The sequence below is a fragment of the Patagioenas fasciata genome, chromosome 1 (assembly GCF_037038585.1).
Source record: "Patagioenas fasciata isolate bPatFas1 chromosome 1, bPatFas1.hap1, whole genome shotgun sequence".
Lineage (NCBI taxonomy): Eukaryota > Metazoa > Chordata > Aves > Columbiformes > Columbidae > Patagioenas > Patagioenas fasciata.
This window is the reverse complement of record NC_092520.1, coordinates 118,741,685-118,757,956: the sequence shown is the minus strand read 5'-3', so window position 1 is coordinate 118,757,956 and position 16,272 is coordinate 118,741,685. Positions and strand designations below refer to the sequence as shown.

General features: G+C 36.7%; 1 protein-coding gene across 2 annotated transcripts in view; it reads right to left on the bottom strand.

The window, feature by feature from the left end:
• PPP2R3B (protein phosphatase 2 regulatory subunit B''beta) overlaps positions 1-16,272 on the bottom strand; it is a 54,024-nt gene that overhangs the window by 14,098 nt on the left and 23,654 nt on the right. For both annotated transcript variants that reach the window (XM_065855200.2, XM_065855208.2), the window contains 4 exons: positions 7,143-7,328; positions 4,810-4,913; positions 4,145-4,247; positions 3,287-3,361 (listed from right to left, as the gene is read on the bottom strand). In XM_065855200.2, coding sequence (XP_065711272.1) covers positions 3,287-3,361; positions 4,145-4,247; positions 4,810-4,913; positions 7,143-7,328 — 468 coding nt within the window. The remainder of the gene's footprint in view (positions 1-3,286; positions 3,362-4,144; positions 4,248-4,809; positions 4,914-7,142; positions 7,329-16,272) is intronic.

Genomic DNA, 16,272 nt, shown 5'->3' with positions numbered 1-16,272 from the left:
ATTACCAGGTCACTTCTAAATCTTTATTTAAACTAATCTTGATAAGTCTTATTTCAGTTTTGCAGTACTCATATCTCATACAGTAATGCTACAGAATACTTGTATGCAATCCAGAATATGTCTATTGGCAATTTCACTGTCTCCCAGTATTTGAGACCTACAGGTTATGATATAATAAACCTCTTAATAGATCTCATTACTTCAGATTTAAAGACCTATATTTACTATAAGAGTATTTTACTTCATTTATGAAGTTACAGAAATAGATTGGGACTGTTTAAGGATCAGAGTACAGGGGAATGTTGCCGCTTCTTAAATCAACATTTGACATAAATACTTCCTGCAACTGCAGAGAGAATATGCTTTTCTCCATTTAATTTTATTCTATTTAAAATTACTTGGAAAAAACCCCAAACTGTAAAAGTAGTACATAAATGTTTTCTAACTGAAGGACATTAAAAAAAAAAAAATCTATGCAAGAAAGACAATTAGTTCTTGTGCGTTGACTAATATCAGAATCAGAAACAAATGCATCCAGTTAAGCATCCCACACATCTGTTTAAATCAGTTTGACACATACATTATTTTGATAAACTCATCCATTCAGCATAATTTGCTTAGCTTTAATTTACAAACATAAGACTTTTAAAAAAGTTTTTTTCTGTTTCTTAACTGAATTCAGTATGCACCTTAATTAGTTTGATATAAGTTAATCAGATATGCATTTCAAGTCAGTCATTCACCACTAACAAAAGCAGACAAGAAAATGTAAACGTATTACAAACTATAAGTGCTTAACTGAAGATAGATTATACCTGCTAATTAGCAAGACCAAATATTGCAAGTGTACCATTTCATTTACAACACATTCGTTACTAGCCAAAAAAACCCCACCTCTTTAGGAATCCTTTTCCCCCAAATAAAACCGCTTCCAAAGTAAAGAAAGATTTTATTATTTAAGTTTTTAATCACTTCAGACTTTAATTGCAGTAAGTCAATAGTTTAAACAAACCAATCATTTCTAAATCACAAATAGAAGAGTAACAAAGTTTGAAAATAAAGCTTAAACTGTAGCACAGAGCAAGCTCTGCAGCTCTTTCTTTGAATAAGAACAGCTGGTTCAGTAAATCCAGAAAAGAGAATAGACTGGACTACTTCTGAAACTTAATTAGCTCAAATCTAATTGTGAGTTTAGGAAAGGCCCATTTTTGGCTTACACTACAAAGCAATTTTTTCTAAAAAGGCTTTGCCTTAGCTTTGCAACTTAATCCATCTGTATGTCATTATCTCATCTGTTACACATTTAACTGGTCTAAAAATAAAACCCAAATTGAATGTTTGCTAAAGACAACTGGGAACAGACTTAAAAAAACCCCTGTTTTCTAAAGAGAACTGAAGCAGAATATAAGCAAATTGTCAGAGAACTGCTTTCTTTACTATGCTGCACAGTGGTTTGTCTGAACGGAGAGGAACTGGTGCAATATAGAGATTACAATTTTAATAATTCATAGTTCAGATAAGTACACAACATACTGGCAGATTAAATGCAATATCTCACTTGTCTGGGAAAGCATTTTAATATATTTCAGCTTTATCCTGAACATATGTTGAACTTTCATATATTTCAGCTCTATCTTGAACACTAGACTGACCAACCAACCAAACCATATGCCAGCAGACAACTGACTAGTTGAACAACACTTACAAGACACCTGCTTCACTAAAGAGACATGTGTGACATATATATGCATACTCAGGTATACATGTATGTATATACAAACAAATACAGCAGAAAACCAGATCGTTTATCTTGTAACTGGAAGTTAGCATGAACAGACATTACATATTCAACTGCAATGCTGACAAAATCCTTCAGATGAAGCTTCACGTAGCAAGGTAAAGCTACTTTGAACGAAGGTATGAAGTGCCTTACTTCATCTTACAGAAGAAACATCCGTAATTATTACTAATAACGCGCAGGACAGAATTTTAGAAGGTTGTATTGAGCAACAGTTACTCCATCCTAAAACAGGACAAGACAGGGCAGATAGTCCTGCTGTTTCTTGATCTATGGAGTAGTATTCCAAATATTCTTGCTATATTCACAACAATACTAGTTTACTTTTGGAATGTTTGATTTAACACAGATTTCTGTTGAAGATCATACTCAATTTTGCTAGTAAAGTACCGCCAGCACTAATTTATTCAATATTGCTACACTCAGGCCTAGTCAAATTAACCTGTTCGTCCAAAGAAAAGTAACTACGAATGGCAGGACATTTTCCCTCCCATGGTCCTTCAGGACAATTTTAAGCAGAGCAGGCTTTGAGACAACCCAGAATCCATTAAAGAACAAAACTACTCAGAGGCAGAACATTTCCTTCAGTGACATCTGACAAGAAAGTTCTGGGAGCTCATGTAATCATTATAACAAGAAGCAAAACCTAATGCAGTCAGACATACTTGATAGGCTGGCAGTTTCTACAAGAAGGATATGAGGAACCAAAACCAAATGCTTTCAAAAATCTGCCACAGTTTGGTCTGGGTCAAAGTATAAACTGGATAAAAGATGATGAACTCTACATGGTTTTTTGTCAGAGAACATTCATTAAGGTATTTTTCACATGCACAAAGTGAACTGAATGTCATTTTGAAGAATTTTAATCTTCTGAGACTTCAGTGGAATCAGCTGTCTAGTCTACAGATGAGAAAATTTAATGTCACTGATTTTTCCCTTGGGCGCAGAACAAATACTTTAGTCACATAACCCTGGGAAGAGAGAAATGGAAGTTTTCATGTCTAAAACCTGCTTAGAAAGAAAAATCCCAAGAGAGTAAAGTGGCAAGCAGCTTCGATATTACCATTATTTTACTTAATACTGAACATAATCACGTTAACGTAGACCTTTCATTCAAAATTCCGTTTCATAAAACCAAGAGTAAGGTCAAGATTCTAATCAGTGCAGTCTATAGCCACAATCAAGTGTTTAAGATAACAGTCTGCTCTTCATTTACTGTTCATTAACTTATCCTACACTACTACAATTCAGTGCTTTTGCTATTAGTATTAAGTTCAGCAAATTCTTATAGAAGTTAAGAAAAAACGCTTAAGAAATTGAGTCTTTCTTCACAAGATTTCTAGTTATGAAGAAATGAAGACTGACAGAATATATACCTTTTCTCCATAGATGAAGATGTTTATACATATTGACTAATCTTAATAATTGTTTTTCCTGCTTACTTAACAAAAAGTAGCTTTTCCAAATTAAAAAAAAAAAATCACTTACTGTGGTGATGTACCGAGAATGAAATTCAGCTGCTTCTTTTAAAAATGATAGGCCAGGATGACTATTCACCACATCCTACAAGAAAAGGAATAACAACATCCCAAACAGTATTCAATAGTGACTATATAAATTCACACAGAACAGCAATTCTGCTTCCTTAGCCAAAACAGTTCAAATTAACTACCACAATCATTAATGATAATTACAATTGGAACATGCTTCATGCAAATAAAACTGCTGACTTTTAAAAAATAATCTTTTAAAGAAGCCAGATAAACAAAAGCTTTCCTGTATTTTATATGGGAAGATTATTTTGAACACTGTTGACCATTGTAGCTTGTAATTCTGTGGCTGACTATGATTCAGTAAAAGCTAACGTAGGTTTTGTTCATTCATTAGCAAAGGTGGTGTTTGCCACTCTTTGAGAGAAACTGTATTAGGCCTGGAATTCATATGCCACTTTGCCTGTCAAAGGGCATCTTTGACTTAAAGATGCCCTGCTTTTCTAAACCATAAGGACTCTCTGATACATGTAGTATTCCTGCAAGCAATTTTAAATACTTGCATCTTACTATAGCTCTTAAAAAGGTCTTACTTTATAAAAAATTATTAACTGTAAAATAAGTCACTCATTAGCATCTCAGTGGACCATATGAAGTGAGTTACACTAAATACTATCAATAAACTTTAACAAATACCATGAAAAAGTATGTTTAGCTAAAAAAAAAGAAAAACAAAACAAAAAACCAAAACAACACAAAAAAACAACCAAACAAGAACAAACCAAACTCAAAAACCAGGACTCTGCCAGCTCATAATTTTGTTGTGTTTCCAGAACTAGTTTTAGTTGCAATTTACTTGTAAAAAAGGAATGAAGTCTTCCTGCACCAAGTAGTTGCATCCAGGGTTCATTAGAAGATGAACAAACTTTGCAGCATCGTCATAGCAGGTCTGAAGTATTCTGAAATGTAAATATTTCCATTTAATACTCTACACAGAAAATTGCTCAAGCTACCTTGTATGGGCATCCCAGAGCAAGGCCTACGAAATGGCAACCACAACATTTAATTCGAGAGCTAATTACAAATGGCAAAGTACACTCCAAGTAAACTTACCAAAGCAGTACTGTATCATACATTTATATTAAAGGAGGTGGGTACTCCATGTTATTGATTACGTGAAAGGACATTTTTCACTTAAAACCGTAAGGAGAACTAGAAAAAAGAAAAAGTAATTTGTCCAGAACTGGCATCTAAAAGTTATGGCCATGGTTTTCACTTTTCCCATAAATGGCCAGTCATTTACCAAACACTTTACAAATTTATGAACACTGTAAATAAAGATTTGTTTGTTTAAGTTAAAGTGATGATTTACTTCCATTTTCCCAGGTACAAGTTTGCTGTCAATAGCTGATTACGGGAAAATGTTTTATTCCCCTTTACAGATTAGATTTCATTCAGAGCTTAAAATATCACATTTCAATTAAAAAAATGCAGTACTTCTAAAAAAAGTAATCTACTTACTTCCGCCACATCGCAACAAATTTATGAACTGACACATATCCTGTTCGTTCACCTCCAGCACAATAAAACAAAGGACCTTTCCAGTAAAGCGGGCATTCACAAGCCTAGAATTAAAGTATACACGAAGTCATTCATCGATTGCTTATCTGAGGGTTACTCCCTCATTTATAAATCTTTCAAAAATTACGTTTTCCAAGCGTTAAGAAGAAAACATTAAGGCACAGATTTTTTTTAAACTGTCTCTGAGACCAACTGCACTTTCCAAAAGAATTTTAAGCAACTGCTTTAAGCTGAAATCCAAAAGTGGAAAGCAAAACACAGGGCAACTTGCAGCACTGCTAACAGATGAATGCAGTCACATGTCTGCTCTGTCCATGCTCCAAGCAGCTGAACAGACTCCACATTAATAAGCTCTGCTAAAGGGCTGGATATCTTCAAGCTGAGCTCAAGACAACACAAACAGTTACACAACTTCTGAACTGGAGCAAGTTTATATTTGTCTGGTTCAGAGGATGGCTCAACTTGTCTACATCCTTGCATATGCATGCATGTCTTCTACCCAATTTTAAGTGGTAGGTCAGCCTGCCCTGAGCAGCAGGATCTTGCTTCAGGATCCCCAAAAGTCACACCTTCACAACTTCAATACTCCCATATATCTACAGGGCTGTTTCTGTGTCTGCTCCAAGTTTTCTCAGTCATAAGAGGTAAGTACCTACCTCTTCACCAACTTCATGGCCCTCTGGGTCACAGCTGGGTGCCACAGTATAAAAAGGATATGAAGCCACTGGAGAATGTCCAGAAGAGGGCTACAAAGTTGTTGAAGGGTTTGGAGGCAAAACCGTATGAGGAGTGGCTAAAGTCACTTGGTTTGTTCAGCGTGGAGAAGAGGCAACTGAGAGGAGACCTCATGGGGCTACAGCTTCCTCACAAGGGGAGGATGAGGGGCAGGCGCTGATCTCTTCTCTCTGGTGACCAGTGACAGGACCCAAGGGAATGGCAGGAAGATGTGCCAGGGGAGGTTCAGGTTGGACATGAGGAAAAGGTTCTTCCCCCAGAGGGTGGTGGAGCACTGGAACAGGCTCCCCAGGGAGGTGTCACGGCCCCAAGCCTGACAGTGTTCAAGAAGACACTGGACAACACCCTCAGACACATGGCGTGAACTGTGGGGTTGTCACATGCAGGGACAGGAGTTGGATTTGATGATCATTGTGGGTCCCTTTCAACTCAGGACATTCTGTGATTCTCACCTAAAATTATGATTTTGTGTAGTCAGTCATGCTGTCATCGCTGAGAATCTCATGTGGATCTCAAACAAGTTCGTGAATACAGCAGGATGTATAAGGTCACATGGAGCAGTTACTTCTCATGCCATACTTTAACCAGTACTTTAAAAAAATCTTAAAAAATTGAGTTTTATGAATACTGTTCTCAGACTTTGAGGATTTTCCCTATGCTTTAGGAGGCTGCCTTTCACCACCGAATCGCAGGGGACTGGACCCTTCCACCTTCCTTGTTGAAAGGGAAGGATCTCTTCTACCTCTCCTCACTTGTACATGGAAAGGAGCTGTGGAAGGCAGGAATCCTATCATTCGGCTTCGCGGTTAAATGCTTCTGCTGAGGCAAACAAGGAGTTTCTGAATCCCCAGTCCTGCTCTTGTGAAAAGTCTTTGTTTCTATTTTCTAGACCCTGGACTTTAAACACAAACTGACAGAAACAGGGATGAGAACCTGAGATGCATTACCAAGACCATGACTTGCAGTAGTATTTAACGTGTTGATTCAATGTAACAAAATAGAAACTTAATTTAACTAGCTTATTGTCTTTTACACAGAAATAAAAAAATATTTCCCACTTTCTAAGCTCAGTATTCTCTGCCATAAATCTAAATTATCTCTTCAGTAATAATGACAGGTCTATAATCTCAAGTTACCAAACCATTCTGTCCTTCAATGTCTTTACAATGGATGTTCATGATAATGCTGAATAAGAAAAAACTGTGGACACTTGAAAACAAAATGCATATTAACAGTGCTTTTGCCTTAAGTCTGTTGGTCAATAAGAACACAGAATGTGCCCTTCAGTATTTGGTTGTTTATGCAACAAAAAAAATAGTTCAAGTTTTGTTGTAAAGTTTGTTTCTTTTTGTAAGCAGTATGTAGGGATACTTAAGACATAATTAATGCAAAGATTTCCACACAACTGTGCTATAAACAATGTTGAATTTCTACATTGTAGGAGATGAAAATACACAATGTAAGAAAAAGCATGTGGAACTCATGTTTCCTTTCCTTAGGTGAACAGTTCTAAAAGCAGAGAGACAGCAAGTTCTCACCTTTGCAACCTTCCCCATGTCTTCTAATGTTGCCCTCTCATTTGGAAACTCAGAGAATGTTCTCTCAATTTTGGCAATCACAGCATCTATATTCACTTTTTCCTTAGGACATCCTCGAGGAAAATAGAAAGTTGGAATGTTTTGACTAAGTGATGGTGGCAAAGTTTCTTCCTTCTTTGTCTGAACCTAAATAGATAAATACATATTTGACAGTCAGGTACAATGAATTCACATATAACAGTCATCTGAGGATGACTTGAATCTCTTGGTATTATCTGTTACAACACACCTTCAAAAAGATTTCTGATGACAAGCTGAATAAGCTATTTAAGAATGAGAGCACAGCGGAAAAATTCATGAGTATTTCCAAAACCTGTCATTTAGAAAGATTTCTAGGATGTTAAAAAATTAATAAAAACAACTTCAGGCTTCAACATATCAAGTTTCAAGATTAATACACTCGACAGCTTCTTGGAGACATCTGAAATAACTCAGGTTATACTATCAGTTTCAGAAGAAAAAACTTCAACTTCTGACTTAACAGACAGGTCACAAAAAATTTGCCTTTAAAATATTTCTAGTTTCACAACTTCAAACTTTTGAAATAAGCATGACAACTTTGTTACAAAACATCAACCTGTTTAATCTCATTACAGTGAAGATTTTTTTTTTTTAGAATCCTAAAAAATGCTAGACTTTATAAAGTTAGTATATGATTCCTGCAGAGGGATTTTTTGTAAATTATACACAATTATGGCATGAGTGTTTAGAAAGGTGTTTATAAAGAATTCATTATATACCCTACTATTAAGAAAAATAGATGACCAGTAACAAGAGAAATTATTTAAATGCATTTAGCTTCAGTAAAGAAGAATTTACCTTGTACTTAGTTTCCAAAAGAAAGGCTAGTAAGGGAGAGAAACAAGATAACAAGTAACAATAGAGTTTGTGGCAACTCAAAATTAGCAATTAAACATGAAGTCTTTCATCCCAAGGCCACTGTTCAAATTTTAAAACAATGGTTAATGCTATAGGGTGGCTCATCCTAGTGTTAAATATGTTCATCTCTCATTTCCAACCAGAATTTGGGGGGGAGGACAACCACAACAAACAACCATTAAACCCAAACAACCCCAAAACACTCCAACCCTCATTTTACTCCTTATGACCTCTGTCAGAGTGCCTGTAAAAATATCCAGCTTTCCTACCATGATCAAAATCCTTCCTTAAGTCTGTGAAAGATCTGGGTGCTTACAGACAGCAGATTTTAATTTGCAGAGTTCCAACCCAGGAGCCTTCAGTGGAAGGCTACACATGCCAAAAAAAAAAGTCTGAATTAACCTTTCTTCTCCCTCCTCCACATTTGAGGCAGCATTCCTTTTCACAACTGCAGAATTACCTCAAGTGAGTTACAAGCTTTATTTCATAGATTTAACTTGAACTCATGATACCTAGAGTCCAAAGCCTGACATTTTCTGAGAATCCTGTAAATTACACTTTTGCTACCTCATCGTTAGTTCAGTGGTCCAGCTAATGAGGTGTCAGCTTAGAACAGAAGTGCCACAAGGCATCAAGAAATCCCTTCCAACTGTAGACTTCCAAACTTTTGGCAAGAAGAAAGATAGTAACATCTTATTCTCTAAGTAACATTACCACTGTCACTACAAATAATGTATATAGTTAACACCTTGTTTTGTTTTAGAAACCTAGCAGTGGCACTTCAGTGGAGCCCTAGCAGTTACCCTATGCAAAACACACTCAAGACCTGTTCCTTGGACTAGTACCCCACAGCCAGACAGTCAACATGCTTCTGAGCACCAGCAATCAAACCATCTTTACTCAAACTGCTATGTTTGTCCCAAACAGCACAGTTATTTCATTTCCCTTTTTATCCATTTAAAGATCTATCTCGATAGCTGTCCCTGTGTGAGCTTTTCAAATTGCCAATGAAGTGGCAGGTCTTCCAGTTCTTCAGAGATGCCCAACTAGGTGTGCCTCATCTGAGAAAAGGGTAAGTGTCAATTATGGACTACTAATCTCCGTTGAACTTTTCAGGTAGCATGAGGTAGATCAGTATGTCAAGATGTAGTATAGACAGACAAGGTATTTTCAAAATCCACAGATAGGAAAATTTAGAGCCTGAGATTAAAAAAGAAAGTATATTTCAAAAGGAAAGGTAGGGGAAGAGTAGTTTCCAGACTACACTGGAAAAGGGCATGAGAGAAGAAGAAAGTCTATCAACAGAACTATTTGTTCATTGCAAACTTTACATTATTTCAGAAACTACTAATTTACTTCAGATACCTCAGAGTACACAACAAACTATTTCAATTTGTAATAGCTGTACTTAAATGCATGTGGAGATGTACTAGGACAGGTCTTATTACAAATCCTGACATGTAACTTCCTTGAGTGTTTTTAAAAGAGTTATACAATAAAGACTTATTTTTCATCTTTGTTGTAAACATGTTCCAGACCATGATTATGAGGAAGAAGTTGACCAACAGATTCATAATTTTTTTTTGCTATTATCAGTCATTTTTTTAAGATGAAAATGTTACGTTTAAGCATTACTTTGAATTCAGTATACTTAGTGTGAAAATACACAATACTTAATCTGTAAGACAGTACATATACTCAACTCTAAAACCAAGTATGGAATACAAAACTCTCACTGAATGACAAAGAATTAACGCTCCCTGTATTGAAAGATGTTGTCTGTTTCTACATGCTGGTTTCTCAAAGTCAGTGAAAGAAGAAACTATAAGAACGCTTCATTTGCATTAGAAAGTGTATGATCACTTCACTATCATTCCTGATAGATTTATTTGGTGCCTACATGTAGGCATCTAGTGAGAATACCATCTAGGGCACAACCCAAAATGCCCTTTAATATTCCACATTATATCCAGCAGTCAGCTTGGAGCTCGGATCTCGCTCTGCATCTGCCACGCGGATGTTCCGAGCGCACTTAAATGCTTCTTAAATGCCACCTGCAGCTCGCAGTTTGACAACTGAATTGTCCTGTTAATGTCAGTCAACACAGGGCTAAGAGCCGGTACCAAAGAAAGAAACTGGCTGTCCAAAGCTATCAGCTCCAACTAATGCACCCTGAAGTTAGTGTTGTATCTTCTTTCTTTCCTCACCTTCCCCTGAGGGGCCAGGGATTCTTCTCTCAGCCTGAATCCCATCCAACAACCAAAAGGCTACTTGTACAACTGAAGGTGCTCTGCTGAAGGAATACATGATACTAAAAGCGCTCAGCAGGCTCCACTGCTTTTATAATTTCAGCTAGTTACTTCTGTGAAGTGCAGCTGATGTACAGCTGATGAGAAGAGACAGTTCTGTTATTTCAAGCAATCAAAATGCACTAATTGTGCGAGATAAAACTGTTCTAAAATTTATCAGAACTTTATCCAGGGAATTTCTTCATTAACAAGAACTGCTAGAAGTCTGCTAACACTGAATCTTTGAATGGAAAAGCCTTTTTACACAACTATTCCATTTCAGTGGTCAGTTTAACATTTTGAAAGCAATCTACAGTTTGTTATGACTCTAAGTTAAAACCTTTAATACTGTTACCAGTAAGCCAAACTGACAAAGCAGACTGGTTTGGTTAAGTGAAGATTTTCACTGCAACTTGACAAGAAAGAATACAAAAAATAACATGCTTGGAGTTAAGGATAACAGCTTTATAAGCTTGTAAATAACTCATCTAAACAGGAGGGTGCTGAAGTGTCAGGACTGAATAGCACACATGAACCTTTGCAATAAATATATGGGAAGTCCAGAAGCTGTAAGTGTATTTATTGTAAAGCTGCCACCGCTATTTAAGTTTTACCCAAGAGATGGCAAGCGAGGGTTCCTTGAAAATCTCTTGTTTATAATAATGTAAACAAACTTAAGATTTGTCTATACAAGAACTCAAGGAAACCTTTAATACATAACCAGTTCTCATTCCAGACATACAACCACAAGGACTGTCCACAGCTCTCCAACACTTACTTGCCTTGACTTTTACAAAGGAGGAAGTGGACATCTATATCCCAGTGGGGTCACTGTGCAAAGGGAAAACTTTCCATTTGATTTTGCAAATCTGGATCCAGATACTTTTCCAGCTGTTGCCAGTGAACAGAAAATAAAACCATTATTATACTTACAGGATAGCCATATGTTGGTATATACCAGAGAACACAGATACACCTCACTCCAAAGACAGAATGTCAGCTTTCTTGCTAGGTAGTCGCCTTACATCTACCAACAGATGAGCTGCACTCAGCAGTTAACTTGGTTCTCAGCAAAAATGAAGAGAGATTTTAAAATGAAGTGCCCTTTTCCATCTTTCTCAAATAAAAGAATGAGCAGGTGTTATGATGGAATTGTTAAACACCAGGATGTGTTTCCGAAATAAAAAGGAAGGTGGTGCTTGTTCCCACATATTTTAAGACTGGACTCGGTCAATATTTGCACATAAAGACTACCACTCAGAGGTACTGAACCTCACAAAGGAGTTAAAGATGTGGATTCAAACACAAGGGAGTGAAACCTCAAGTAAAAAAGACTTGCTGGAAAAGGAAAAAAGGTAAATATGTTTATGAATGCAGTATTTTTTAGACAGCTTACTGATTGAGATACATGCTCATTGAACTGATACGGTATTCGCATTGTTTGAACATGACTACAACAAAAAAGATAACTTCATTCAGAAACACTAGTGCTTTCTAATATCTGACAGACACCAACACTTCATGCCTTTTTCTCTAAAAAAAAAAACTAAAACATATTTACAGAGTTAGCATTCAGCTCTTTTGGTATTATTAGACATGAATTTCCATAAGGATAGCCATATTAGAAAAATGTCAATGGAATACATACAACAGGGTCAAAACAACAGGAACCACAAAAACTCTACCTCATTTACATCTAACCTCACATTAAGTTTTTACTCAGAAGTCATACACCACAATCCCAAACAAAAAAAATGGCATTAAATACTGTAAATACTATATTTTTACCTATCAAATAGGTGAAAGTTTCATTTATGTCCTAAGTATTTTTAACTAAAGAATTTAAGAAAAAAGTTGCAATATTTTTGTCCTGGTTTTGTTAAAAACACGTTTATCTTTTAGTGAATTTCCCTGTTAGCTAAAGTCTTTTTATTAACTGCAGTTTTCTGAAAAGCTAGATACATGTTTTGGTAGACATAGCAATGGAATGCAAGATCATTTGATAATGATGCATCTTGTCATATGTGCAAGCAGGAGGTGAACTGGAACAGACCAACTAAGCATTCCATTCCATTCCATTCACATGATACTTTGTATAAAAGTGGGAGATCACCAGGATCTCATCCCCTTTCCCTTATGGTCGACATGAGGAAAGGACCTTGCAAGTCGCCCCTCCAAACTGAGGCCTAGTGACAGACTGAATCCAGTTCCGGCTGGATGCAGAGTCCAACTCAGGACTTCTGGGTGCCAGCCCTACCTCTGCTGGAGCATTTGCCGGGACTTTCGAGATTGGTTTTGTGTATTTTGTAGTATTTTCTCTATTTTTATTAGTAGCATTAGTAAAACATTTTTAATTTTTCCAACTCGCTTCTCTCAGTCCTTCTTTCCCTCCCGATCGCCTGTCCTGAGTGGGAAGGGGAGAGAGAGGGCTAACAATAAATCTACCACGATTTTATTGTCACCCTGTAATCAAACCTCGACAACTTTTCACATGTGCAATTCATAAGTTAATCTACTTCTTCAATAGACTAGGTCTTCTATTCTCATATATCACACTTCATGCTAATGTTACTTGGGTAAAACAAAGTGCATAATGAGCTCTGAGGATTTTCTGCAAAAGTATGCTATTCTGCCTTTTAAATTCTAACATCCCAGCAACCACCCAGGTACAATGCTTATAAACCACCTAACAACAAAAGCAGACACTGAACAAAGTTCCCAATACACAGTAAAAAACAAGTCAACACAGAGACCCAGAGAGCAATAGGGTGGTACTGATGCGACCTAAGGGCTGTTTAGCACCTGAACTTGAAAATAAATTCTAAGCTTCTGCTACACTATTTTATTCTAAATGAAAAGTCTCTCCTTTATTAAATTCAGGAAGTTCTTGCAGAATACAAGGTGTCTTACAGTCCGTCAAAGTTAGATGGTAATTGTGAATGTAAGAAAATGTTACCAGTACGCAGGTTCAAAAGGAGTACCTGACCCACCTTCCCATCTCTGTTTTTATAGCTGTTAGTCTAAGTCTGGCCAATAAAAGTCACACGGATATTTCTTCTTTAACTTACTATCTCTTTGATTGCACAGTGAAAGTCAACATTTCCCTCTACATCAGCAAGTGACATAATCAGTAGCTTTATGGAATTTCAATCTTGAAGACAACAGGTAAAATATTTATGTCACTATTACCTAGAAAATTATTCAGTCTTATTTGGAAGGAAAAGACATTACTTTAGAAAAATCTGTTCCAGTACCTCAAATATTTTGGCATATTGAGGAGCTTTCAAAAGATCTGCTTCAGGATAGGTAAAGTAAGCTTACTACCTGAACTTGCCTGAGGACAAGCCAAGAGAAACATCTCTTCTGTAACACCAGCTCTCTCGACCTTGTGGCAGACATTCAGATTTCCAGTTAAGTGATGTTTGTACCTTGTTCTCTGCATGCTTTTCACTAGCCTTTTTCTAGTCAAATTAAAAAGACAGATTTATTATTGCAAAACTTCACTGGCTGTACCACTTCCCATTAAGCTTTATATGCTGAACAGTATTTTTTCCTCTGTGAAAGATGGTCCTTTGACAACTTCAAGTTTTCAAAGTTTTTTTTTTTTTTTTTTCCTCTCCAAATCTAGCTATTGCCCTGAAAATAGCTTGAAAACAGCTCTGAAAGCTTAATAATGAAGTTTCACAGCAAGGCATAGAGCAAGCTGCACCACCGTACACTTGCATCTTCACCCCCTCTCACACATAGAGTTTGCTGATCTTTGTCAGCATTAGTGGTAGTGCAGCAATACAGTGAATCACCTCTGGTCACCAACACAGCTAAAATGCAAGTTTTTTTTTAAAAAAATTGTCCTCATCCAATCTCACACAGTTGATTCCACTTAGAAGTAACATGGTTCTGATGCTAACATAAAGAAGATGAGAGGAATACTGTGGCAGTATTGTTTGAAATAAGTTCCATTAGGCTTAAAACCAGACAAAGATTGTGATTCATCTTGCCTAACTTGATTAGAAAGACATATGTGAATGAAAAAGCTCAGAGACACCCTTTCAGAGCATGAAGCTATGCTAGAAAAAGGTGGCAGGCTATATATGCAGAAGTCTTTCTTCTGTCAAACAATGTTTTAGTCCCAGTTGCTCCTTCCTATCCCAGGACTTCAGTTTGCTATCCTTCAGTCACTGTCTGTCAGCTGCTTTTGGATGTGCTGTAGAGACTAATTTTATCATACATGCTACTCTCTCCTTTCCACAGCAAGAGATAAACATCTATTAATTTTAACCTTGATGCAGTTTTAGACCAGCCTACTTTTGCTGCTAGCCTTAGATCAGTCCTCTGATCCAGTTTGGTCTGTATTCACTCAAAATTTGTGCTACAATGAGAGAAAGGAAATGGAAAAGTTCACTTTTCCATAAAATTCTAGCCATTTAGAATTAGAAGAAAAAAAAGTACTGCACTGTTTATAATTTTATACACACTTGTCACCTGAATTAACTCAAAGGAGCAAGGCTCAGCAACCCTCCCAATGCAGCCTGTGTTCTAGTTAGCAATTCCATGTTCACCTTCAAATTCTGACAAAACGTGTTGGGAACCTTCTGCCTGCATGCCAGGTTGTGCCCTCATCTCAGTTTTACACAGATCTTACTGCTACCGTTCTTATTTCATTTATGCATGTTTTTGGCAGTTTACTCAAGCCTATTGCTGTACAAAAGCCTATGGTCATTTGGTCTTGTGATTCAGCGCAAATGATAATTCTCAATGCTAAACCAGCTTTACTCTAGAAACTGAGCAATATACTGCTCTGTCTCATTTTGGCAGAATGAAAGAGCCCCGGATTTCTGGGATTGACATGTTCCATCAAGTAGCAGCTCCATGAGCAAATGAAAAGAGATCCAGTGAGGTTTAGAGCAGTGAAGAACCTAAGGATCCTTCTTCATGTTTCAACAGTTAAAATGTAGTGGAAAGGAATGTAAATGTAAAGGAATGTAGGAAATGTAAAATGTAAAGGAATATGATGGAGTTAGAATGGCCTAAAACTATACTCAATTTCTTATTTGTGATAAACATATAAAAACAGCTCTGAAGGGTGGGAATCTTTTGTATATTTCATTATATGCCAAGCTCACTGTGTTCAGAAGTTCATAGCGCAGACAATGTTACTGTAAGTTGAGATAAAGCAAACGGCAAATCTAACTGATCTGTTCCCCCTTCTGTCCGCTGACAACGCGAATCAGGCAAATTATCAAATTCTGCTCTACCTTTAATGCAGTAACTCACTAGTAATGTGGCCCATGTTGAGAGCAAACATCAATTTCAACAGCAAAACATCAATCCTTCTAGAGTATCCACAGCTAAGAAGTAGCAGGGATAAGAAGCTACATACATTTCAAAATTTAATGTTGGAAAATTCAGCTTACTATCAAACTAGAATTGAGGTCTACTTCATCACTGAAGTACCATTTGTATAGTAACTTCTAATTTTGAGGTTATACATGAAGATAGTTTCTCTCTTTATTTTAAGTCTCAAGACAAGAGAGTAAGAAGTAGCTCAGCTAGTTGCATGAAAGCTACGAAAAGAAGCACACCCACCCAGTCTGAGTGAAATTGCTGTGGTGAAGGCCATGACTGGATAATCTTGAAAATCCTACTACAGCTTAAAAAGTGATTTCCTTTTTTTTTTTTTAATAGTGCTATAGCTATCAGTAGCTCTCTTCCCCTTGAATTTAACCAAGACATGTTTAAACAGCCAAAATTTCAAGAGAAAGCACTGAAGCCTCAGTATTTAAGCAGACCATGCAAACTTTGGATCATCTACACAAACCCATTTGGGACAGTGTGTTAATTCTCATGTAGGAGGAGACCATAGGTAGTGGCATCCAGGGAAAGCTTCCACCCAGAACCATGAA